This window comes from Myxine glutinosa, chromosome 7, assembly GCF_964187855.1.
Source record: "Myxine glutinosa chromosome 7, kmMyxGlut1.1, whole genome shotgun sequence".
Lineage (NCBI taxonomy): Eukaryota > Metazoa > Chordata > Myxini > Myxiniformes > Myxinidae > Myxine > Myxine glutinosa.
In genome coordinates this window covers 147,674,871-147,701,771 of record NC_136267.1, presented here as the reverse complement: position 1 = coordinate 147,701,771, position 26,901 = coordinate 147,674,871, and the positions used below count along the sequence as shown (strand labels likewise).

General features: G+C 43.9%; 1 protein-coding gene across 4 annotated transcripts in view; it reads left to right on the top strand.

Annotated features, from left to right (window-relative positions):
• The window catches only part of LOC137431730 (negative elongation factor B-like), a 98,214-nt gene that overhangs the window by 53,145 nt on the left and 18,168 nt on the right, over positions 1 to 26,901 (top strand). For all 4 annotated transcript variants that reach the window (XM_068123370.2, XM_068123369.2, XM_078782407.1 and 1 more), the window contains exons 3-9: positions 4,268 to 4,428; positions 7,286 to 7,385; positions 7,493 to 7,723; positions 7,830 to 8,015; positions 20,701 to 20,813; positions 22,001 to 22,103; positions 22,274 to 22,369. In XM_068123370.2, the coding sequence (XP_067979471.2) occupies positions 4,268 to 4,428; positions 7,286 to 7,385; positions 7,493 to 7,723; positions 7,830 to 8,015; positions 20,701 to 20,813; positions 22,001 to 22,103; positions 22,274 to 22,369 (990 nt within the window). The remainder of the gene's footprint in view (positions 1 to 4,267; positions 4,429 to 7,285; positions 7,386 to 7,492; positions 7,724 to 7,829; positions 8,016 to 20,700; positions 20,814 to 22,000; positions 22,104 to 22,273; positions 22,370 to 26,901) is intronic.

The following is a 26,901-nucleotide window of genomic DNA, read 5'->3' as shown; positions in this document are numbered from 1 at the left end:
TCGTCTACAGGCCATAATTTAAAGCCGTTCTTCACGAAACTTCACGAAATGCTAGAGTTGGTCATAAGCAAGAAGCCTATTGATTTTGAGTTCAAGATAGGCCAAAGGTCAACAACTTAGATCCAATTTCTAAAATCCTCAATTTTCATCCGATGAACTTGAAATTTTAAGAGGATTTGCATACCAGGCCACTGAATTCAACCACCAATTATTCTTGAGGTCATCAAAGGCCAACAACTTATTTTATGGATTTTATAAGTAACGTGCTATGCATGACATATTTCTTGTTTGTTTGTTTGTCTGTCTGTTTGTCCGCACAGAATAAGTATGCTTTTTCTCTACAACCTTTGGTCCGATTGACAGGAAATTTTCACCATCGGTGTACCTCCTCCTGTCGTTTTAAAAAAATGATAATTATGATGTCACAGGTCACGTGGTCTGGGGGCTATCTTGGAAAAACCAAAAAACTTTGCACCTCTATATCTCTGAAAGCACTGACTAGAAAAAATTGAGACCTGTCTCATTGTAAAGAACTCTCCATGGGGAATAACACATGTTAATGAAGATGTCATAGGTGCCTCCATTATGACGTCATAATTTGACAAGTACAAAACTTCATCCGATCAAGATGAAATTTCTTGAGCGTCATCGAGGGTTAAATTGGTGGAAAACAAAATAATAATGATGTAGTCGGTCACGTGGTTCGGCCGCCATATTTGTTTTAACACAAATGCCTTAAAAACCACCAAAAACCCTTTTTCTCCGAAACGGCTAAACAGATCGAGGCAAAACATTACATGCATGATCGCATACCCATGACGAACAAAAACTTCCACAAACATAATGTCATAGGTCATATGGTTTGGCAGCTATGTTTTTTTGAAGAATAAAACTTTAAAAAGCCACTCCTCCAGAACAGTTGAACAGATCGAACGGAAACTTCACATATATGTTCCCCATGCCTTGTGTATACCATGCTCTCCTTGAATAATTTGTACGTTACATCGTTTGGCGGCAATGTTGGACTGAACGAAAATCTTTTAAAAATGATATCTCTTGAACCGCTTCATTGATTGATGTGAAACTTATATAGTAATGTCGCAATCGTAAAGCTGAAAATGTACTTTTCGTCTATTAATTATGTACTATCGGAATGTACCTTTCGACACTTTGGACTGCTGAGACCCATTGGACCTTTGAAGAACCTTTAAGACCCCTCAAGACCCTTAAGACCACCAAGACCCCAACATAACCTGAAGATCCTTAAATACCATGAAGGACCTGAGGACCCTAAAGACCCAAAACCTGACCCTAAACCCAAAAGACCCTGAGGACTCATAAGACTCAAAAGAGCCCGAGGACCCAAAAAGACCCAAAAGACCCTGAAGACTGAAGACCCAAAAGGCCCCAATAACTCAAAACACCCCAATAACTCAAAACACCCCAATAACTCAAAACACCCCAATGACCCAAAGACCCCGAGGACCCAAAAGAGCCATAGGATCCTGATGGCCCAAAAGACTCAGAGGACAGCCTCTTTAAAAAAAAAAGTATTTAAAATACAATCCTCAATTCAGTTTTATAAAGAGGACGTAATGTGTCATGTGTGTCTGATGAAAGTGGGGTTGTACAAAATAATGAAAGAATGTACAAAAACACACCACAAAATACAACTTACAAACACATCCTGGAGAAGGTCTGAAAACTCTGATTGCTCTTTCTTGTTGAGTTATATGTTTCCTGTTTTGAGAACTTATCTCTTACAGTCACGTGAAAAAGTAAGTACACCCCATGTAAAGTTTGGACTTTTTCAACATATTTCAACATACAGCTATTTGATCTTCATTTCAACAATATTGATAGATAAAGGTGATATAATATAACAAATATCATGAAACATTTACATTTTGTAGTACATTGTATAATTTTAATAAACATAAATGCAAATTTCGCATGTGGAAAAAGTAAGTACACCCCTACATTTATCACTACTTCAAATACCTAAAATTAGAATCAGGTGCAGCAGCTCAAGTGCAAATAATTAGAACATCGTGAGAGAGGATCTTGGAGGAACTTGTCTTATTTAAGCCTCAGACATTTAGTTTGGTTTGCTCTTTGTTGTTGAAGTGTGCGGCATCACCATGCCAAGATCAAAAGAGCTCTCTGAGACCTTCAGAAAGAAGGTTATAGATGCCTACGATTTTTTGGAAAGGATTTAAAAAGATCTCCAAACAATTTGAAATCAATCATTCGACTGTCCGGAAGATCATCTACAAGTGGAGAAGATTCCAAACAACTGCCAACTTGTTCAGGCCAGGCCGCCCCAGCGAGTTCAGCCCGAGAGCAGACTGCAAGATGCTGAAAGAAGTCTCTAAGAACCCCAGAATGTCATCACGGGACCTACAGGTAGCTCTTGCCACTGTTGATGTCAAAGTGCACGAGTCTACCATTAGAAAGAGGCTTCACAAATTTGATCTACATGGGAGGTGTGCCAGGAGTAAACCTTTGCTGTCCAGAAAGAACATCAGGGCAAGACTAAAGTTTGCCAATGAACACCTAGGCAAAGACCAGCACTTCTGGAACAATGTGCTCTGGACAGATGAGTCAAAGGTAGAGCTATTTGGCCACAGTACGAGAAGACATGTTTGGCGAAAACCAAAAACAGCATTTGACCACAAGAACCTGATACCAACTGTAAAGCATGATGGTGGAAATATTATGGTTTGGGGCAGCTTTGCTGCACCAGGGCCTGGGCAGCTCACCATCAGAGAATCGACTATGAATTCTTCATTGTACCAGAGGGTGCTTGAGGATAATGTGAGGCCATCTGTCGGAAAGTTGAAGCTCAACCGAAGGTGGACCTTGCAACATGACAATGACTCTAAACATACCAGTTAATCCACAAAGGAATGGCTGAAAAGAAAGAAATGGAGGGTTCTGGAATGTCCAAGTCAACGCCCGGATCTAAATCCCATCGAGATGTTGTGGGGGATTTGAAACGAGCTGTGCATGCAAGAAACCCCTCAAACATCGCACAGCTGAAAGAATTCTGCATGGAGGAGTGGGCAAAAATTTCTCCCAGTCGATGTCAGAGACTGGTAGACAGTTATAAGAAACGCCTACTTGAGGTTGTTTCTGCCAAAGGCGGCAATACCACCTATTATAGCCAAGGGTGTACTTACTTTTTCCACATGCGAAATTTGCATTTATGTTTATTTAAATTATACACAATGGACTACAAAATGTAAATGTTTCATGATATTTGTTATATTATATCACCTTTATCCATCAATATTGTTGAAATGAAGATCAAATAGCTGTATGTTGAAATATGTTGAAAAAGTCAAAACTTTACATGGGGTGTACTACTGTACTTACTTTTTCACGTGACTGTATGTGTATATGTATATGTATATATGTATGTATGTCCCTCACAAACATACGCCAATCACAGCTGAGGATCTGGTCACATGACAGGGGTGATGTGATGTGATTACGTCTGTGATGCCATTATGGTGTATGACGGATGACCCCACACGTCACCATTTTCATTTCTATGCCATTCAGGCTGAACATATCGTCAAACCTGTCATATATCACAATCTGCATGCTCTACCTCTACGTTTTTCGTTCAGTGTGAAACACAAACAAACTGATTGTTAAAATGACCATCAAATATCGAAAGCATCGGCGTTACGGGTCTTCCAATGACACAGTATGCATAGGCCTTAGGCTTCGTGCATTTATGCCTCACCTTCAGGCTGCTTCAGACAAATTAGCCCAGGTTTCATAATACAGTAGCATCGTTTTCGTAATAATAATAACAACGTTAATAATAATATAGTAAATATTATTATAACACTGCAATCAATCCCTTTGTCATGACTGCAAAGTTACTGGATTGAAGCGGTGCATGGTTGACTCGAAACATGTAGAATAAACCAATTTCCCAATGCAATCTCTTCACTTCCATGGTGACAGCTTAGAAACTTGGTGTACTTCAAAATAATTTAATACTTACATTATTTGCTGACTGGTATCCTCACCCGGGTCATACTATCCCCTTCAACTGAAGTACAAAACAAGGCCGGCTACGGCACTGTTAGACTTTGGCCTTGTTTTCAAATAGTGCGGTGATAACAACTCGACTGGCATCTCTGTGTATATCATTCTCCACAATAATTTACATCTATAAATACCATTTATTCATATTGTGGTATCTCATTCAAATTGCTCTGTAAATGACTTCTCACCCCATTGTGCTTAGATGGAAAATGGCATCCTGCTGCCAACTTTGCAGTCTGCACTGCCCTTCTTAGATCTTCATGGCATCCCACGCATTGACTTCCATCAGTCGGTGTTTGATGAGCTCCGAGAGAAATTGTTGGCACGCACAGCCATTATCGCTGAGGGGAAGGCCAGAGACAAGTAAGTCTTACGAGGGACGTGGTCGATGAGGAGTGCCTCATTTTCTAGCACCACTCTTGCCAGGTTAAATGTAGTGTAGTGGTGTGAGATGGTCATTAACCAGTGTGGCAGCTACATTCAAGTGTAAGGTATGCAGAGAGGGAGCTGCAGATGGAGATAATGTGGAGTTGTATCTTGGAGACGGCGTGAAGCTGAAAGGTGTGAAAACATTTTGCTACCTAGGAGACATGCTGAATGGAGAAGGTGGATCAGACTTGGCAATGGTTGCTGGAGTGAGATGTGCATGGAAGAAGTTTGGGAAACTGAGTGGCGTGCTGACGAGGAGGGGAGTGTCGTTGAAGCTGAAGGGAAAGGTGTATGCTGCATGTGTGAGAAGTGTTATGATTTATGGGAGCGAGACATGGGTAATGAACGTAGAGAAGCAACGAAGGCTGGAAAGGGTGGAAATGAGAATGGTTTGGTGGATGTGCGGAGTATCGCTGAGAGAGAGGAAGACAAATGATGAATTGCGAAAGATGATGGGAATAGAGCCTGTGATTGATGCTGTGAAAAGAAACAGGTTGAGATGGTTTGGTCATGTGTTAAGGAAGGATGAAAGTGACTGGTTGAGAAGAGTGATGGAAATGAATGTAGAAGGAAGTAGAGGATGGGGAAAGACCGAGAAAGACTTGGTTAAAGATGGTCAAAGAAGAAATGCAGGCAAGGGGGTTAACAAGGGGAGATGCAGAAAATAGGGCAAAATGGAGAAGATTGTCATGGGGCCCGCAAGGTTAACCCCCACTCTAGCAGGGGAAATGGCCTTTAAATGCCTGTTGTTGTTGTACTCATGCCAGGTTAAAAACCCTTTTGCACAACTCAAAAAAAAAAAAAAAACCTTCCCCTGCACTTCCATAGTATTTTAACCAACGGAATTATCTGGCATTCCAAGCTTTTTAATTCCATTTAAAAATGACATATGACTATTAAAGGATGGAAAACCAGAAACAAACCTGCTCGACACCGATGTTGATTAGGGGGGGGGGGGGGGGGGGATTGTTTCTTTTTTTTTTCCTAAGCTTTTGTTTTTAAAAAAACATCGCACTCATCTCCTAAGGAAGCGGTTCAGTTTGGCATTTTTAATACAAAATAGGCAAGGCCTAGAAACAAATGAAACCCTTTACAATTACCCTTTAGAATTCTTCAAAGAATTACCCTTTAGAATTACCCTTTAGAATTACCCTTTAGATTTAGAATCACCCTTTAGAATTACCCTTTAGAATTACCCTTTAGAATTGCCCTTTAGAATTACCCTTTAGAATTACTCTTTAGAATTACTCTTTAGAATTACCCTTTAGAACTCTTTAAAGAATTACCCTTTAGAATTACCCTTTAGAATTACCCTTTCGAACTCTTTAAAGAATTACCCCTTAGAATTACCCTTTAGAATTACCCTTTAGAATTACCCTTTCGTATTACCCTTTAGAATTACCCTTTAGAATTACCCTTTAGAATTACCCTTTAGAATTGCCCTTTAGAATTACCCTTTAGAATTACCCTTGAGAATGACCCTTTAGAATTACCCTTTGGAATTACTCTTTAGAATTGCCCTTTAGAAGTACCCTTTAGCATCTCCCTTTATAACCCTCTAGAATTGCCCTTTAGAACCCTTTAGAATTAAACACGGTGGGTTGGAAAGGGTTTTCCGTATTCATTTTTGACAATTAATTATTCCTTTTTTTGTGTCCACTACCTGTATTTTGTATGTAGACTGTACATATAAACAGAAACTAAAGATACAGGTACCAGTTTTCCAGATGTATCTTTCCGGATAACAAGTATACAGCTGGACGAATGACACAACTATAGCTTTAGCGTAGAAAGATGGTTGCTTTAGCCAGGTGAAACTGACTGGTTTTGCCTTAAAAACCGGCGTATTGATCCATGTCCTTGGGGTGATAGATTCAAGAACAGTTCAAAACTGTCAACAGATAAAGATAACGTCCCCATGAAGCCTTTGAGACCACATAATGGAGTGTAGAATGCAGCACACCAAAGGAGAACGGCGCACAAAGTCAACCCCTTAGTGTATTGTAATCAACATGGATGTGTCCTTGCCTACAAGGTTACTGTGCCAGAACTGCCCAAATCTGTCGAAAACTTGCATTTTCTTGGGAAGCGGTATTCTTTTCGTGCAACTCAGGTATACTCATAACATCATTGCTGTAATTGGAGAACCTGGAATAATTCTGTGCTCCTGGATGTAAAGCAAAGTGAGTATGAATACGAGTGTAAATTGTTGCCTTGAACGGAAGTGTCTTCTTTGTTTATTGAAGGCCCTGGACATGGTGTTGGTTTTTGGGTTGAAGTGTCAGAGACTTGGGGTCAAAGAAGGGAGAATTTGGTTTTGTTCTTTGTGCTTTGAAAGCCCATTCTTACTCGTAAAACATTTGTTGTTTCTGCTTTCCAAATTGATCAGTTTATTTTTTACGACAAAATACTGAACTTGAACATACAGGGGTTCAAACTCAAGACCCTCGAATATCTTAAGGCAGCCACTTTAACCGATAAAGGAGACGAGATGTAAAGTGATGAATGTAAAATGAAATTTAAAAAGGCATTTGATATCCGCTAAAAGAGCCAGGATACACCATGATACATCTGTTTGAAACATGTTTTTCAATCCCATTTTAATTTAATCATAAGAGCATGATGAGGCCTTTGGCATGACATACCACGTGTCCGAGCAGAGTAAATTATCAGAAGAACAATAAGTTCTAACATTTGTTTTGTTGATTTTTAAGACATGTCTTACATTTATAAGAACTATGAAGTAGTCGTGTGACAAATGACAAATCGATGATCCATGATCTGATGTCAGATATAGTAAGCTGGAAGAACTTCTGGAAAAGAGTTTTCCTTTGGTGAAGATGCCAGCAATTCAGCCTGTGGTCATGCATGTCATGAAGCACTTACCGAAGGTTAGAACTCCTGTGATGTATGATGCAATCATTCCAACATTTATTTGATAATGCACCGGTACTCCGAATGAGGAATCGATTTTTATGTCTGTCTCCTGTACTTGAAGGTTCCGGAGAAATACCTAAAGCACGTGACGTCCGATCCTGCCTTGTATGGCGTATGTGCCACCGAGGTGAAGCGTCAAATATGGGAAGACAACCAGACTCTGTTGGGAGATGAAGTGTCACCCTTGCTCAGGGAGTATATTGCCGAGAAGGATAACCTGTTGCTTGATGGAGAGCTTTCGTTCACTCACCATATGCTCACAGCCTCACCCCGCTTGCGACGCCAGGGGCAGGTAAGGCGAGGCTGCAGATCAAGTCCGGAGTGTTAATGCCCCTAAAGTTATCTTTGCTCTCGTCTACATGTACTTCACAATTTCTTGTCGTTGTCCGGCAACGCAGATCGTGGGGAACCTGACCCGTATGATCGGCCGCAGCACGCTGCTGTATGACATGGTACTACAGTTCTTGCGGCCTCTCTTTTTAAGAACGTGCAACTTACACTACTGCACGATGCGTGCTGAGCTGCTCATGTCTCTGCACGACCTGGAGATCAATGAGATTTGCTCCATTGACCCCTGCCATAAGGCAAGCCTGGTCTCTCTGCTGGCATCCCTGCGTCGTGAAAGAACTTCAATACAGCTATTTCGAATGTTTCAGTTTGTGCACTTATTCGATTTTCACACGCAGTGACTTTTGGGCCTCATATTGCTGTGATCCTTTTGTTTGTTGATTGGTACAAAAAATGCGTATGTGCTATACCTCATATTTTAGGCATCTCATCAATATGCCTGCCTTCCTTTGGATGGAGGTTAAAGCTGGCTGTCTCATCTGATAGCGTTGGTTGATTGAGGTTAAAAATCCCACTGTCTCTTATGTGAAGAGGTCAGTAATTGCCTGCATCCCGGCTAAGTTTGAAATTCCTCCTCGAACCTACAAGGGACACTGCATCAGTGGCACAGTTGCCTTCCCAGCAATGATGCTCAGAACAAGCAGCCACATGCTGCATGTGAATGAATGAGCAGATAGGGCAAATGGATTAACGTCCTCTCTGGAGAATGATGCATGCTACGTGATGCAAAGCTCTACTTGGGCAGCACCAGCACGATGGTTTGTAATTGAGCCCTATTGCATTGTGAATCAAACCCTGACGAGACACCATGAAGGTGAGTATGCTGTTGTTGAGCTCTAGCTATCTCTTCCCAACGCCATTTTCCTACTAAGTTAGGGGTTGCTTGAGCATGCCAAGAACTGGTTTGCTGGACCATATTTGACTGAAGCTGGCAGCAATTTGGCCAGGATGCCAGTGAGAACTTGCCCACTTTGTGAAGAAGACTGTAGGAGATCTTACATCCACCAACTAATGCTAGCAGATGAGTCCACAGACTAAGGTCTGTCCGATAAACGGCACAATTTTTGATGCAATGCCTCATCTGTGAAACACAAATCCAACAATTTATAGTCGGGATGAGAACGCAAACCACACCAGACTGCTTAAACGTAGATGCACTACCTCTGCACCATAAACTGGTGCCTTTTACCTTTGCAGAATGATAGCTTGATCAGGTGTAAGGAAGTTTTGAATTTGAGATGTCTCTGTCTTATGTTTTGAATGTGACATCCATCTTGATGGGATTCAATTTGAACTAGAAAGCATCTGAAAATGCAAAGCCCGTCCACGTCCTTTTGTATTCAAACGTCTTGTTCTTCCCTATGCTCAAATAACAAAAACAGTTTATGTGTATATATATAAATATAAACTGTTTTTGTTATTTGAGCATAGGGAAGAACAAGACGTTTGAATACAAAAGGACGTGGACGGGCTTTGCATTTTCAGATGCTTTCTAGTTCAAATTGAATCCCATCAAGATGGATGTCACATTCAAAACATAAGACAGAGACATCTCAAATTCAAAACTTCCTTACACCTGATCAAGCTATCATTCTGCAAAGGTAAAAGGCACCAGTTTATGGTGCAGAGGTAGTGCATCTACGTTTAAGCAGTCTGGTGTGGTTTGCGTTCTCATCCCGACTATAAATTGTTGGATTTGTGTTTCACAGATATATATATATATCCAAATATAATTTCAAGTTCTCCAGCTTTCAATGAGCGCACGTAATGACGTCACCGCCATGTACGTATGCTCTGCCTGTCAAGCTCTCCTGAGAACCCTCCGACAGAGCATAATTTTGATCTTAGTTCAGATACTGTCATAAGTGTATGTAAAACTCACAGTTACCGACCTGGTTTCGCCCTTTTGGGGCTCATCAGGGCAACGCAGTGAGTGACATGGCGGTGACGTCATTACGTGTGCTCATTCAAAGCTGGAGAACTGAAATTATATTTGGATTGGTTGCTCCCGGCTGCATCCAGGCGATTCCATATTATGAGTGGATACCAGAGATAATGTGCCGTGTGGCAGATGGTACTTATCGCTCCCATTAAGGTACAGCATAGCTGGATGGGATACCTTCATGGCGGTTCACCACTGATGGTATGAAATCGCATAGTAACTGATATATATATATATATATATATATATATATATATATATATATATATATATATATATATATATATATATATATATATATATATATATATATATATATATATATATATATATATATATATATATATATATATATATATATATATATATATATATATATATATATATATATATATATATATATATATAGATAGATAGATAGATAGATATATATATATATATATATGTATATATATATATATATATATATATATATATATATATATATATATATATATATATATATAGATATAGATAGATATAGATATAGATAGATATATATATATATACACTGTCATCCCTCGCTATATCGCGCTTCACTTTTCGCAGCTTCGGTACATCGCGGGTTTTTCTCGCTAGTATATGTAAAATTATATATCGGATTTTTCATTATATCGCGGGATTCTGCGGCCTATAGGTATTTTTATTTTTTTAGATTTTAATTATTTTTGCGGTAAAATAAGCATTTTCTAGCCTAAAAAATTAATAATAATATAAATAAAAATATAACACATTAATTAAAACCTATATTAAAAGAATATTACAGTAAATCGAAATAAAATACGCATTATAAATGAGTAGACAAAGAATCGCGCATTTTGAAAGTCCCGTATTCTGGGGGTAATTAACTTGTCCATGATTCTGGGGGTAATTAACCCATCAGTAAGGAGGGTTCTTGGACGGTTCTTCGCTACTTTAAGTAATTTGCAAGGTTGATGCCAAACTGTGTCCTGCAGTTTAATGATCAATCTGGTTTTAAGAGTCATCATACTTTGGGTAACCTCTAATTTACAATAACTTATGTTTACAACTTCGAGACACATGATCATGATGACGATTTCGATGATGTTGTCTAAAGCTGCAATTAAATTAAGTCGCTGAGTAACATGAATGACCGAGGTTGTGGAGGATGGGATTTTTCGGTCATTACCTTTTGATACAGATGAGATATCTGCTTCATCACTGCATCAGATCAGGAATAACCACCCTCACCTCCTCTCCACCCCCCACTGCTTCCTACAAATTAACCATCAGGAAGCTGCTGCATATGCAAGAGGAAGCTAATGCATTTCTTATTAATTTTCAAAATTAATCATCATCTCTATTTTGAATAGCTCATGAAGACCTCTTTATGCTTAGGCCTCAGGTTTGATTAAAGGCACTTTTGTCAATTTTTATTGCCTTTTGCTTTCAAAAACACAATTTGCATCAATGTAAATACTTTGTTGTACTGTACTTGTGTAGTTCCATGATCATATGTGTATGTTTGTTTGTTAATTAATTGCAATTATAAAAGAACTTGCATCAATGTACTGTACAGCTATATATACACGTACAAATATTTTTCTAATACATAAGGACTAAGGATGGGTCTCAAAAGTGTGTTTAAGAGTGTAGAAAGGGTTCATAAGAGCATGGGAAAGGTTTATAAGAGTATGGGGAGGGTTTTTAAAGGCTTAAAATATATAAAAATAATAAAATTAATATATGGTTTCTACTTCGCGGATTTTCACCTATCACGGGGGGTTCTGGAACGTAACCCCCACGATAAACGAGGGATGACTGTATATATATTGTTACAGATACGACTTTGATGGTATGGTGGGCCGAGCGGGATGGCCGCCGTATCCGTACAAGTTACCCCGATTGCACCCGGGGTTGACTAATCGCGCTATGCTGGCTCAATAAGAAAAAGAAGACACCCGGCTGGATTACAATCACACAATACGACACCAGGGGTTCAGTTCTCAAGACCTCCGGAGGAGGTTATATTAAGGCGGAAAAGGTTAGATTACAGGGACAAGAGGGAAACATAGGAAGGTGGGCACTTAGACACAACCTTATATTAACCCTAGACAGACCACAGATAAACGGGACAACGCTGACTCACACGGGATTTGATGGCCAGGAAAGCGGGTAGCGATCGCTCCGGTGCACCTGGCTCCGGGACAGAATCACGTACGGTGGTGTCCAGCAGATGCGGGGAGGTCGCTCAGCGCTCGTGGGTCGCGACTTTGGTGGAGATGCTGGGGAGGTCGCTCAGCGCTCGTGGGTCGCGACTTTGGTGGAGATGCCGGGGAGGTCGCTCAGCGCTCGGGAGGGTGGCGTCTTGTCCTTCCAAGCTCGGGGCGCATCTCTACCTCACGTCCGGCGCGGGGCCGCGTATATCCGGCGGGGAGTCACGCCCTCGCTCGTTAGCTCCGCCCCATATGGCATCGGCCCATGGCTTCTCATTGGGTGCGGGGGTTACCGGCTCCGCCCTTGACGAGGGGCCGACAGGGAGCCCCCTTCTGGGTAACCCCGTCGAGCACATGTTCAATGGCGGCCAACCGAGCCGGAGTGAGGACGCAAAGCCGCTGTTGTTGTGGTTGTTGTTGGAGCTTGAGATGATGGGAAGAGATGCGGGGAGGTATGGGAAGGTCCTAAACTCCTACTGGTGCCATATCATCACATTCTGGTGCAACGAAGAGTCATAATTAATGGAAACAAGTCCTTAACTGACATAGATTAAGAATAACTAGCAAGATGTCCTATAATTGTCCACGTGTGGTGCGGGGGACCTGGGCACGACATTTAATGGGGGAATGAAGGGGAAGATCGGCTCTAATGGGTGTTGTTTACAGACAATGGGACTAGGGAATGGGGTAAGGGGAGAGTTGGGGAGTATCGGAGAAGATAGGGGAATATTTACAAGCGGATATGGAGGTCAAATTCCATATTCGCAACATTGCACCCTTCTCTACCCTCGGGGCGTCCCGACCCGATAAATTTTTACCTACTTTAGTGTGGCACGCAATGTAGTTCCCTCTACTATTAACTCTACCCTGAGTGCGACAGTTTTATAGATATTCACAAATGAGTAAATATGTCCCCCTGCGACGTTGCACCCTTCTCCTCTCAGAAACACACCCACAGGATAACCGAATCCGGAAAGAATCCTCAAACTAAACATACAGCCGGTAGGGAGCATTATTTACAAGACTACGCTGATATTTACACTACGATCCAGGACCTGTCTTTGGAGGAACACATGCAGATGTTATGCATAGAGAGAGCGCGCTTGCCAACATTGATACACCAACCCACGAGTGCTCTGTGGCCGACGGCCTTTAATAACGTGCAGAGCACCCTTCCCGCGCATCAAAAGCACCACCCCACCACCAATCGGTGCAGTCACCATTGTTCATTGGAATAAAAATAACTTCAACAACCCCTAACCCTGCAGGTGTCTCTTGCTCTTCTTGTGGTGCACTTGGTGGTGTTTAAAAGTGGCTCACCTGTATGGCATAGGTGCCACGTTGGCCCATAGGTCCATCCCCGGGTGGTGCTTGGCCGCAAACGAACTGCGGTCCATCGTGGGTGGCCACAAACATTGCGGTCCATATGGTGTATCGATCCCGGCAGCAAGCAGCGAAAGTGCAGGCCCACAACTGCGTCGCCAGCACCTCTCTCTCCTCTCTCTCTACCCCAAAGCCAGATCCTCGGAGGTGGGAGACAAAAACAAGACAAGTGAGCAAGGTGGTAAGGGCGCAAAAGTGCACGCAATGCAAGGTGATGCACACTGGGGGCACATGGGAACCAGGTGAGACAGGTACGTTCCTACCGTACGCCCCCCCCACCAGGTAACCTACATGGCCCCTCCCTTACCCCTTACTGTATCAACAAAACACAACACTACCCATAAACATCTACTTTACAAATCCACAAACATCCCTACTGTCTTCCCCGTTCCTCCCATATACCAAATTCGTCTTCTCTCCCTCCTAACCAATCAAATTTGCCATTTTCAACTCTCATCAAAATTTGCCATTTTCAATTCATCATCAGTCCCTCCTAGGGAGGGAGAGATGGAATCACCCCAATGTCTCATCCACGTCGTGATGCGTCTCACAAATCCAACAGCAATTCTCATTTCTGCAACACAAACAAAGAAAACACAGGTGTGGAGTCATCATCATCACCACAGGCAAGTGGCTGCGTATGGTGCGACAGGTTCATCAATCCTAACTATCTCCTAAATGACTTTAACAACTTTACACTACCCGGGGGCTTTCTCCGGCCAAACCATTGGCCCTCTTACACTATGGGTTCTAAAAACCAATTCCCATTGGCCAAACTGTGGTGCTCTTCAATTTGGGGTCTCACTCCCCCGATTCATCTCCCGGTGCCCTCGTACAATTTCTGGGCTGCGACGTGTACCTCTCCCAGTGGGTCTACCCACCTGCACACCTCCACCACTGCAGTTGCCTCCGAGCTTACCTGCTCCTTACCCTAACCTAACTACCTGGGGAAGGCCCTCTGGCACTCTCCCCACTCGGTGCCCTCTCTGGCACTGGGCTACCCGGGTCCATCCTCCGGATCCTCGGGCCCCATCCACAACTCTACCGGCTCCCAGAGCCCACCTGCGGCCTCACCTGGCCGACATCCTCACAGTGGTGGAGTGCTCAACCAACTACACACACTAACAGGCTACACGCCCAGCCATTTCCACAACACTAATGCACCCATCCACAACACCATTCTGCAACCGCACCACAAATGCCAATATCCAACCACAATTTACCTGCACCCTCTACCTAACACTTACACTACCCGCCCCGGGTGCTCGTGAAAGGGGTCCACTCTTCCCCCATCCACACCTTCGCACCATGCACACCACTCCGTACCACTCACTCCAACTCTCTCCACACACCTGTACCTGCACACCTGTGCTCTCACACCTGGTGCCACCTGCACCCTTCTCTCCCCAAGCGCATTCGCGCTGATCCACAACACTCACTACTCATACACTGCTCCACACACCTGTCCAGTTGCACACCTGTGCAATCACACTTGTTCAATCCTCACACACACAGCATCATCTCAGCTAACTACTCCCTTCTGAAACTTGCGCTGCCCAGTCGTCCCTTTAAACCATTGCGCTCCCTCGTCATTATCATCCACACTAATCTACCTGCGTCCCCACTACAGGTATCAGTCACTAACTAAACTTAACGTCACCTACTGTCATCTTCGCTAGATCCCTACACACCATATCCTAACCCACCCGGGCTAGTTTTCACTGCCATACACCCCATAATCTAGTGCTCCTTTGCCCCCCCATGGGAAGGATGGTGGATTTGCCATCCCACCACATCGGGGGTCTCTCACTACCAATTTTGCACATCGAATTTCAACAAATTAAAAATTTGCCAATCACTGCCCATCATCTGCCAATCACTACTGCCAATCCTTTGCCAATCATCAAATTTTGTTTTTCTCTAATTTGGGGTCCAAAACACTAACCTCATCACCCCGTCTACTCACTAATACCTCTCGGTGCGCCAATCCCTGTCCAAAGCCCGGCTTCGTAAAGCCAAGCAATGGATGCTGGTTGTTTTGTGCCGGCGGCTGGATGCGTCCGGCACTCGGTGCAGGGACGGGGGCTTACCCGTGCCGAGATCCCACACACCACCTCGGCGTGGAGCCATCCAATGTCCCGATCTCGACCTGCCGGCACGTCTCAACAAAACGTGGTCGCCATAACGACCCTTTCTATCGGGCTGCCAGCTCCGCCTAGTGGAGCCTGGACGCGGCCGTTCAAAGCGAGGCCCGGCACGCACCGAGGGCCTGCTTCGGCTAAAAGTCGCTCTAACCTCTAACCCGTGTAAGGTCGATGCTTCACCTGGACGCTTACACTCCGCAGCCCGTTCCTTGCTCACACATCCAGCTGTGCCCATGCTCCTCGTACCGTTCCTTACACACCCAGGCACACCCATTCCACTCACAGCCTTGGTCACACACCTGACCACCGAACACTTTGGCACACATTCGTTGGTAGCACACCTCACCAAAACACCTCTTCGCGCCCCCTCCTCTGTCACCTCCTCTGTGACAATCACAGGTGTGCTCTCATTCGCACACCCAACCACGTGCCTCACTACCAATTCCAGCGTGCATTCCCACTCACGCTCTACCATTCCAGGTGTGCATCCTTCCATCCCAGGTGTACATCCTCGCTCACCTGTCACAACTAACTCACGCTCCATGTCACTCTCACTACTTTCACCTCCATTCCTGACAGAGCACTCACCCTTACTCTTGACAGCGCACTCTTTCCCCATGCACCTGTCCGTCACACACCTTTCTCGCGCACACTCCTGCGCACACTCTCCCGTCACACCCTCTGTAACACTCCCCACAGGTGGACACTCTTCCTTACTTCTGACAGCGCACTCTTTCCTCATGCACCTGTCCGTCACACACCTTTCTCGCGCACACTCTCCCGTCACACCCTCTGTAACACTCACCACACCGCGCTTCCATGTGCTCCCTCGCACACGCGCTACGACCGACTCACTCTCGCCAGCACACTCACTCCTTGGCACGCACTTTTTCCTCACACACCCCAGAGTCGGATTTTCTCGCACACCTCCTTTTTCGCACACCAGACCTGTCGCACACTTCACCAACGGCCTCTCACGAACACCCGGGTCCATCTCGACCCCCAAGCTCCTTAAATCCCCTGGCGCATCATACGCACGACCATATTGGTCACCACTTACACCGGGTCCTCTTCCTCTTCGCTTCTCCTCCATCACCTGCGAATCCCTCATCCGGTTAATGAGCACATCATCACGATCCAAACACAGACTTTGGACCAATTCTTTTATCTCCTCTTTTATCTCTTTCTTATCCCCTCTCCGTCGCTTCTTAATTTCGCTCATCCCTTCTTCCACTTCTTCTAATTTGTGCTTCACTTCTTTTATTCCCTGGTATGTCTCCTCAAGCTCGTCCTCCAAGGCTACCTTGACCGTTTCCATGTGCGTCCTTACCTGTCGGTCCTTCGTCTCCATTACCTCTATCACCTCGTCCAGCCTTGTTGTCAGTCCCTCACGTACCATCTGACATTCCCTCTTTGTCGCTATTAAGTCGTCTTTTAGTTCTTTCTGTGTCACTTTTAACCCTCCTAATACCGCAGTGTTCCTTTGAACCTGCTCCGTTAGTTCTTTTTGTCCCTCCGTCAGCTGTTCCACCTCCTGCGTCAGGACCTCTATGCCCCCCTGTAACTTTACAGTCCCCTTTCTCACCTCCTTCTCCATGTGCTCCCTACAGTGCCTCACCTCCTCGCGCACTCCTCCGACCTCCTCACTCACTCCTCCTCTGATCTGCTCTCCCATCACTTGCATCTCCTGCCCAGATGCCACCCTCATCTGCTCCATTTCCTCCCTGTGAGCATCCAGTTTGGTTTCTACCCCCATTCTGACCCCCTCTATCTGCTGCCCCATTTGGTTAACTTCCCTTTCCGCTTGGTCCCTCATGTCCCTCAATTTGCCTTCCATGGTGTTTTCTAACCCCTCTAACCCTTTTTGCATCCCTTCCATTTGATTCTCTTGAGCGGCCATTCTGTTTTCTACCCCCGTTAACCCAGTTTTCACTCCCTCTATCTGATTCTCCTGGGCAGCCATTCTATTTTCTACCCCCTCTAACCCATTTCTCACCTCTTTTATCCCATTGTCTAACCCCTCAAAATTTTTGTCTAACTTCCCAATTTTCTTGTCTAACTCCTCAAAATTATTGTCTAACTTCCCAATTTTCTTGTCTAACTCCTCAAAATTATTGTCTAACTTCTCACCGGTACCCCTCGCTTCGTCCCTCATTACCCCCAATTGCTCACTCCGAGCCCTCGCTTCGTCCCTCATTACCCCCAATTGCTCACTCCGAGCCCTCGCTTCGTCCCTCATTACCCCCAATTGCTCACTCCGAGCCCTCGCTTCGTCCCTCATTACCCCCATTTGGTTTCCCAAGTCATTCCTCAGGTCTTCACTTGTCTGGACCATGAGCGCCTTTATTTGTTCCATAAATAGGCCCCAATCCATCGGCGGCGCTGCTACGGTCGCGGGCGCGGTGACCAGCGAGGCGCCATTTTGTGCGTTTGCTACCCTCGCTGCTTCGCTCTCCTCATGTCCCTCATGTCCCTCAATTTGGTCCTGGACCGACCCTGCTTCACTCTCCCCTACCGGACCCCAGCCGTCTTGATCCGCCATAGCGCGACTTGCAAAATTCGAGTTTCGTAAAACAAAACAAATTTCGGCCGCTCCAAATTTTGACCAAATTTTTTTTTTTTTCCTCTATTCGTTTTTTTTTTTTTTTTTTTTCCTTCAAAATTTGGTCGGGCCTCGAATCTCACTCCCGACACCAATTGTTACAGATACGACTTTGATGGTATGGTGGGCCGAGCGGGATGGCCGCCGTATCCGTACAAGTTACCCCGATTGCACCCGGGGTTGACTAATCGCGCTATGCTGGCTCAATAAGAAAAAGAAGACACCCGGCTGGATTACAATCACACAATACGACACCAGGGGTTCAGTTCTCAAGACCTCCGGAGGAGGTTATATTAAGGCGGAAAAGGTTAGATTACAGGGACAAGAGGGAAACATAGGAAGGTGGGCACTTAGACACAACCTTATATTAACCCTAGACAGACCACAGATAAACGGGACAACGCTGACTCACACGGGATTTGATGGCCAGGAAAGCGGGTAGCGATCGCTCCGGTGCACCTGGCTCCGGGACAGAATCACGTACGGTGGTGTCCAGCAGATGCGGGGAGGTCGCTCAGCGCTCGTGGGTCGCGACTTTGGTGGAGATGCCGGGGAGGTCGCTCAGCGCTCGTGGGTCGCGACTTTGGTGGAGATGCCGGGGAGGTCGCTCAGCGCTCGGGAGGGTGGCGTCTTGTCCTTCCAAGCTCGGGGCGCATCTCTACCTCACGTCCGGCGCGGGGCCGCGTATATCCGGCGGGGAGTCACGCCCTCGCTCGTTAGCTCCGCCCCATATGGCATCGGCCCATGGCTTCTCATTGGGTGCGGGGGTTACCGGCTCCGCCCTTGACGAGGGGCCGACAGGGAGCCCCCTTCTGGGTAACCCCGTCGAGCACATGTTCAATGGCGGCCAACCGAGCCGGAGTGAGGACGCAAAGCCGCTGTTGTTGTGGTTGTTGTTGGAGCTTGAGATGATGGGAAGAGATGCGGGGAGGTATGGGAAGGTCCTAAACTCCTACTGGTGCCATATCATCACATTCTGGTGCAACGAAGAGTCATAATTAATGGAAACAAGTCCTTAACTGACATAGATTAAGAATAACTAGCAAGATGTCCTATAATTGTCCACGTGTGGTGCGGGGGACCTGGGCACGACATTTAATGGGGGAATGAAGGGGAAGATCGGCTCTAATGGGTGTTGTTTACAGACAATGGGACTAGGGAATGGGGTAAGGGGAGAGTTGGGGAGTATCGGAGAAGATAGGGGAATATTTACAAGCGGATATGGAGGTCAAATTCCATATTCGCAACAATATATATATATATATATATATATATATATATATATTTATATATATACATAATAATCAGTTTCTAGCTTTTGATTAGTGAACCAATTCAGTGACCCAATATGCAAATTCTTAAAATTTCAGTTAAATTGGATGAAAATTGATGATTTTATGTGATGCTGACTTGACGTTTTGACCAAATTATTAATTTGCCTCCTCCATATTCTCATAATAAAGCCTTGGTGAGAATTTGATGACAACACTCAAATGGTAAATATAAATTTCAGGTCAATTTGATGAAAATTGATGATTTCATGTGATGCTGACTGTTGACCTTTTGACAAAATTATTAATTTGCCTTCTCCGTATTATCATAAGGTTTTGGTGAAAATTTGATGACAAAACTCAAATGGTAAAAAAAGTTGTGGCCTGGACGGACGGACACACACACACACACACACACACACACACACACACACACACACACACACACACACACACACACACACACACACACACACACACACACACACACGCAAAACCCCATCTCCCGCAATGCGGGGGACGGACTAATGAGACAGCATTTAACAATACAGAGAAAATACAACGGTGTATTTTATCTAGGTGACAAGTCAATCAGTGTGAAGCCCAAATATATTAAGACACTTTTATCAATGAACTACAGCATATGTATTTTAAGGTGGGGCTGTCAAGATGGCCTAGAGTTACGGACACTCACCTCGAAGCTGTCTTGCCTGAGTTTGGATCTCAGCCAAGCTATAACCTGTGATCCCAGTGCTTCACCTGCAGGATGATTGATCAATGTGTGTGCTATCCCTCAGATGTCGGTTAAATAGAGTGTTCAATCTGCTAGCATTAGCTAGTGCACATTAAAGGTCCCGCAGTGTCCTTTGTGGGACGAGTAGGCGAGCCATCTCCGGCACGCTTGCCAAATTCCTGCTCTGACTTACTGTGTCCAAGTAGCGACCCATCCAGGATTGTAACCCGAGCCAAGAAACTGCTTCAGCAGCCCCAGCACTCTCTATAGAGCACGGCACATCATGAAAAAGATTTTAAATACAAAATAACTAATCTAGGGGTGGACAAACACACCATCATGAATGGATGCAGCCAACAAGAACAATCCCAACAAGTTATACCTGAAAATCAATTTATCGCACGAACCACCTCGATACAAAAATCTGCATCACGAGCTCGATGAGCGATCCGACTCACGTTATAATCTGTGAGCTTCCTCCTCTCTGATCAGCTCTTCATCTTTCCCAAAATCCTCTCTGTAAATACAAGGCACTCGTTAACATGCCCAAAGCACATTTTTTAATGTTGTTGGACTCATCCAGTGAAATGTTGAGAGCGTTTTTCCTGTTTTTGTGGTTTGCATTTGCAGTTCACGTGGTGCCTGGACGCCTGCATCCGGGAGAGGTTTGTGGACGCCAAACGGGCCCGGGAGCTGCAAGGATTTTTGGACGGCATAAAGAGGGGGAAGGAGCAAGTTCTTGGGTATGTTTGTACGCGTGTACAAGTAACATGGGTTTGCGTGAAATCTGCAGCTCGGCAAGAGTTTGCTTTATCAATCGAAGAATATTTTGTTGTTGGTCAAGACTATGTTTACATTAATTAATTTTATGCGAAAATAATCCAAGTTAGCGTATATACGTTATAGTCCGGCAGCTAAGCTAAATATAGCATAACAATTGCGCATTTTGGGAGGAAAGCACCAAATTTGGCACACTAGTAGACTATCATATTATGAAAAGATCTGGATATTGGGCCATCTCAGATTCAGAGATTTGATTTTTGCAAGATTTGCAGATTTGCAAGCTGAGATTGCAACGCCAGGGACGGCCGATTCCTTCCTGCGAGCTGCCCACGTCACCCGCACAAGAAGAGCTCATCAAATCACTGCAGTGGCACTGCACATCCTGCAACACCGTGCGTATGAACGCCACTGTATGACGTATGCTGATGATGCAGAAGACCTGCCTGAGTTCGAAGACTGGTGTCACCAGAGAGGAGAAGACATTCCCAACTTTCAGTGCTGGCCAACTCTGCTGGAACTAGAGATGTTGGTACTGGTCCACGTGCGTTCTCTGCGGCAGGCTTCATTCACGATGTACCTTGGTACCTTGATGCCCTGACGGAACTGGCCCCATGGTTCCATGCCTTAGACCACACACACTATGCCAGGTGGGTCCCTGTTCACCTGAGGGACATGGTTGCACTCCCAATGAAGCACTCAGATGTAGCCAGAGAATTCAGGGCTGGCAACTTCACTGTACAGAAAACGAAGAAGGTGTTCTCTTCGATCCCAATCGAATCGAAATCTTGCAAAAATCAAATCTCTGAATCTGAGATGGCCCAATATCCAGATCTTTTCATAATATGATCGTCTACTAGTGTGCCAAATTTGGTGCTTTCCTCACAAAATGCACAATTGTTATGCTAAGTTGCCCCACTATTAGTGCATATGACCTTCATATGTGGTCAGCTATGACCTTCAAAGACCAAATGTTCCTCTGAGAGAACACATCACAATATTGAGAACCCTCTTTTTCTGGCTCTGACGTTCTTTTCCTTTCTATCCATTGTTCTACCTGTCTACAGTTGCTTGATTCTCCAATTGAGATACTTGTTTTATATTGATAAGATACTGGTCGCAAATGTGCACGATGTTCATGTGTGTACAGAGACCTGGCCACAATTCTATGCGACCCGTTTGCTGTGAGCACGTTGGCCGTGAGCACCATGAAGATCCTCCAGGAGTTGGCCAGCCAGGAGAGCCTCCCTAGAGTGGGTCTATACCTGCCTCACATTCACGTTTTGCTGAGTAATACTTTTGTGTTTTATTGCAGATGTATTTGATGCTTTCAGCCTGTGACGATGTTTATGGAGGATTCCGGATCATGATTTTACATTTCCCGGTCCTGATATGTATCTATGAATGGCTTGCTCATGCGCAGGACAGCACTGACCTGTTGCTGCTGTTGAGGATGCTCTCTTTGGGGCTTGCGGCATGGGATATGATTGACAGCCAGGTGTTCAAGGAGCCCAAGCTGGTAATTTTGATTGCAAGAAGTTTTATCGTAAAACACGCTTGTAAAACGTGTATTATTTATGAACTGGTGTGTTTTCTCATAATTTATCATTTAACACATTGCTGTTGTTGATGATTTTTATGCCTCCGCTGACAAAGTCGCCGGAGGCATTATGTTTTCGGGTTGTCCGTCCGTCCGTCCGTCCGTATGGGCTAAACCTCGTTTTTCTCAGCAACCATATGTGCAATTGAGACGAAACCTTCAGGGTACGAGTGACACCCATGCAGAAGGTTTTTATGATAATTGTGACGTCATAGGTCACGTGGTATGGCAGCCAACTTGGATTAAAAGTAATTAATTAAAAATATATTTCTCAGAAACCACGGAATGGAAAAATTTGAAACTTGGCACATTGTTAAGTACTCCCAATGGGGAACAAAAGCATGATAATCATTACATCATAGGTGAAGTGGGATACCAGCCAAAAATGTGTTAATCGAATTCCTTATCCTAAAAATTTGAAATTGCATGCACATTCATGATCTATGACCCATTTGTATTTAAATATTAAATTTATGACATCATAGGTCACATGGTTTGGCAGCCATATTGGATTGAAGGAAAATATTGGTGGTCTTTCTGACCTCTACCGACTCCTCTCCGGCCTTGCTCCCCCAGCTCTCTCTGTGCTCTGTCCCCCCAATATTCCTTCAGGTCGCACAAGATCTGCCTGCAACCCTCTTATGGTTAAACTGCCAAAATCTAGGCTCTCTGCTCACCTTCACTCTTTCATTCCCCTTTTCTCCACCTCTGGAACAAACTCCCCCACTCCCTTCAATCCCACTCCTCCCTCCAGGTCTTTAAAACAGCTGTTCACCACCATCTCTTATCTTCCCCCATCCAAAACCTTGATCTTTTCTACCCCCGCTAATTCACCCCAGATACATTTTTTCGAAATTCCAACTTCTTTCCTGGAAGTCCTTGCAGTGTCCACATGTTTTATACCTCTCCCACCTCCCCCAAAGCCCTCCCCCTCTCACATTTCTCCCGTTGTCCCTGCTCTCAAATGTTGTGTTTGTATCCTTCCCCCTCTCTCCCAATCTTGTCTGCCGCTCCCCTTATTTTTTGTGTTTTGTGTGTCGGTTTGACTTTTTATGTGATTAATGTTAGCTCTTTCACGAGCCTTGATCTTGTATACAAAAAAACAAAAAAATAAAATAAAATAAAAATATTATTATATCTCTGAAACCGCTAACCCTAATGATGCGAAATTTTACAAATATAATCTAACAGCACTGTTGCATATAGTTTGAAAATGATGATGTCGCTGGTCACGTGGTTTGGCAGCCATCTTGGATAGAAAAACGAACCTTATCCGATCAATACGAAACTTCACAAGCGTGATCCACTACCCATACATATGCAGAGTGATGGCATCTACCCGCTGTGGGACTATGCGGAGGCATATTAGCGACACAGTCACATTGTTCTCGTTACCTCTGCCACAGAAGGTGGATGAAGGTTGTTTTCACCCCTGCCTGTCTGTTTGCCTGTGAACAAGATATCTCAAAAAGTTGTGGATGCATTTGGACGAAACCTGGTGGACAGGTTGGGTGTGTGACAAGACGGAATCGATTCGATTTTGGTGAAGATCTGAATATGGATTCGGATACGAGAATTATTTAATTTTGAAGTGATTCTTCACCATTGAGAGATTGGGCGAAAAGCGATATATAACATGATATTTAAAAACGTTATGGACGAGTTATGACTAAACTTGGTGGATGAGTTGGTTAGGTGACAAGAACAAGCCGATTAGATTTTGGTTCAGGTCCGAATCCAGATCCGGCCTATCAATAGGATACAAAACATAAACTGTTCAGCTTGGCAGAGGTATGCGCTCTCCTGAGTACTGTTTGAATTTTTTTTAAGTGTAAGTGTGTGAAGACACTTTTGCCTTTCTTGTCTTATTTACAACACTATTTTTTTTCTCATCAACAAATCTTTATGTTCGTGGTTTTCTGCCTCGCTTCCTTATTTGTTTTTACTGAATTTATTTTTACGTTCCAAATGGGTTCTTGTTTGCCCACACTATTGTGCAGTCTATCCATGGCACAAATTCTCAGATGACATTCATAAGTCAGACTTCTCCACTGGGAAGTCTTAGCATACTAATCACTTTACAAATATGCGTCTATCTACCTGTGCATTTGGTTGCTGAGAAATTCCTATTTGTATTGAACTTGCATTGTGCAGTTACACAGGTCGTTCTATACTTTGGATATGATTTGTAATCATCACATGAAGTCATAAAAGGTCAAATGGTATATATACACAAAGAATTAAGTTAAGCACCCCTACACAAAGAATTAAGTTAAGCACCCCCTAATATATATTCTTTGTGTATATGTATACATTGGCATATATTCTAAGGTATGTGAGATCAAATAATGATTGGTATGGAACAACCTGCCACAGCAACGCATACGACGGCTTACAGGGTCTATGAGACGTAGGGTTGAGTCAGTGATCCGATCACGTGGGTCCTACACACGTTATTGACGCAAAGATCGCTAGAGGTCTTCTCAGAACAATGACTGTACGTTAGAAAACATAAACGTCATCCACACTGTCCGTGATGGACCTATAGCTCCATACTTAAATTGAGGTGAAAATATGCCTAAAATTCCCAAAAAATTTCACCTTAAATTATTCAGAATACAATATTGAAAACAGCATGATTGTTATGTTTTTATGTGACCATAATATCACTTCTCCAGAAAATATAGCAATATCATGGGTATATTACACTGTTTTGACGACAACAAACTTGTAATGTGCGAGGTTGTAAAAAAACGGGGGGGGTGCTTAACTTAATTCTTTGTGTATATGATGTACGTATCTCATTTAAGTACAGTCATAACTTGAATTTTGCACATATCTCCAATCATTACCCTGTATATGCGAAGCGGTAAGTGGGGTTAAGCAATTGGTTCACTTATGTTTGTCTGTCTGTGCATCGACAAACGTCAGTTTATGATCAAGGAACAACTTCATTTAATTTGAATGTTATATTTTGAACACAAATCGGAATATGAATTGGATTAAGAACCGAGAGTTTAGCAGTACTTGGGCTCTGAATTCATCCCGATTGCGCATGCGCAAACGAGTAATGTAATTTTACTTATACTTGTCTGGCAGTCAAACAAAATTGAAAATCATTCCAAACAGGACACTTACTGTTTTTAAGGATGGTATATAGGACAAAAATAGCAGGCTCCAAGAAATAATGTAACATGTTAAATTAGGTGGTGTAATAGATGCTGCATCAACGGTGGTAAACTTCCGGAATTTGTTTCTACAACCGTTAAAATCTTTATTTTATTTCAATTAAATTATATACTTGAACACTAAAATCACTGTTTAGAGGCCATTTTTCCCCGCAAAGCGGGGGTTGGCCTTTTTCGGGGACCGTGGTTGTTGTTGTTTTTTGGTCCGCTTTTTGAAGCAATGTTTTACGGCCGGATGCCCTTCCTGCCGCCAACCCTGTTTGTCGCCTTTTTACGACACACAGGGAATTACCAGTGAACTGGTACTCAATTAGCCGACCTCGGAAGGATGACAGGCTGAGTCAACCCCCCTGGCGTTAATTCAGCGATCGACCGGGATTCGAACCCAGGATCCTTGGATCCTAAGCTGGCACCCTAGCCGCTAGCCCAACACCAGGGCTGTTATATACTTGAACACTGTAGAACACAAACACGTTTTGGCACTTTCAAAACCCTTCTGTTTAGCAGTTCTTGCACAAATATTACGGCATGTTACGTCATCACGACCAATCAAATTTGCTGTTCGTAGACCCCGCCCATGTCCTTATTTCTCAAATTAGCATGGGCTAATGTGTTTTTTAAACTCTAATTAACTAGATGGTATACTTACCCTGCGCAGTCAACTTGTTGCGAACCAACTCTTCTGTTTTCAAAGGTTTTTTTTCTTTGATCCAATATGGCTGCCACACCATGTGAGCGATGACATCATACATTTATATTTTCTCTAATACAATTGTTGCGTAGATTACGCTCAAGAAATTTCAAACAGATCAGACTAAGTGTTGTCCCTGTGGAATTATGACGTCATGATTAAGGCACAAATGACGTCATCGTTAACAATACTTATTCCCCATGTGGAGTTCTTTACAATGAGCCACGCTTCATTTTTTCCATGGAGCGGTTTCGGAGATATAGAGGTGCAACGTTTTTCGGTTTTTCCAAGATGGCGCCTTTACCACGTGACCCATGATGCCATAATTATCAATAAAATATTGTACTGGAGGAGGCGCTCCTATGGTGAAAATTTCGTGACCATTGGACCAACAGTTGCAGAGAGAAAAATTCATACTGATCGGATGAAGAGTTATACTTGATGAATTATGACATCATAACGAAGGCACCGATGACACCATCATGACCATATCTTTATTAGGCCCCAACCGGTGTACACCAGAGGGGACTTTGGGTTTGCACGCCGTCCCTCCATCTGTCAGTCTGTCCGTC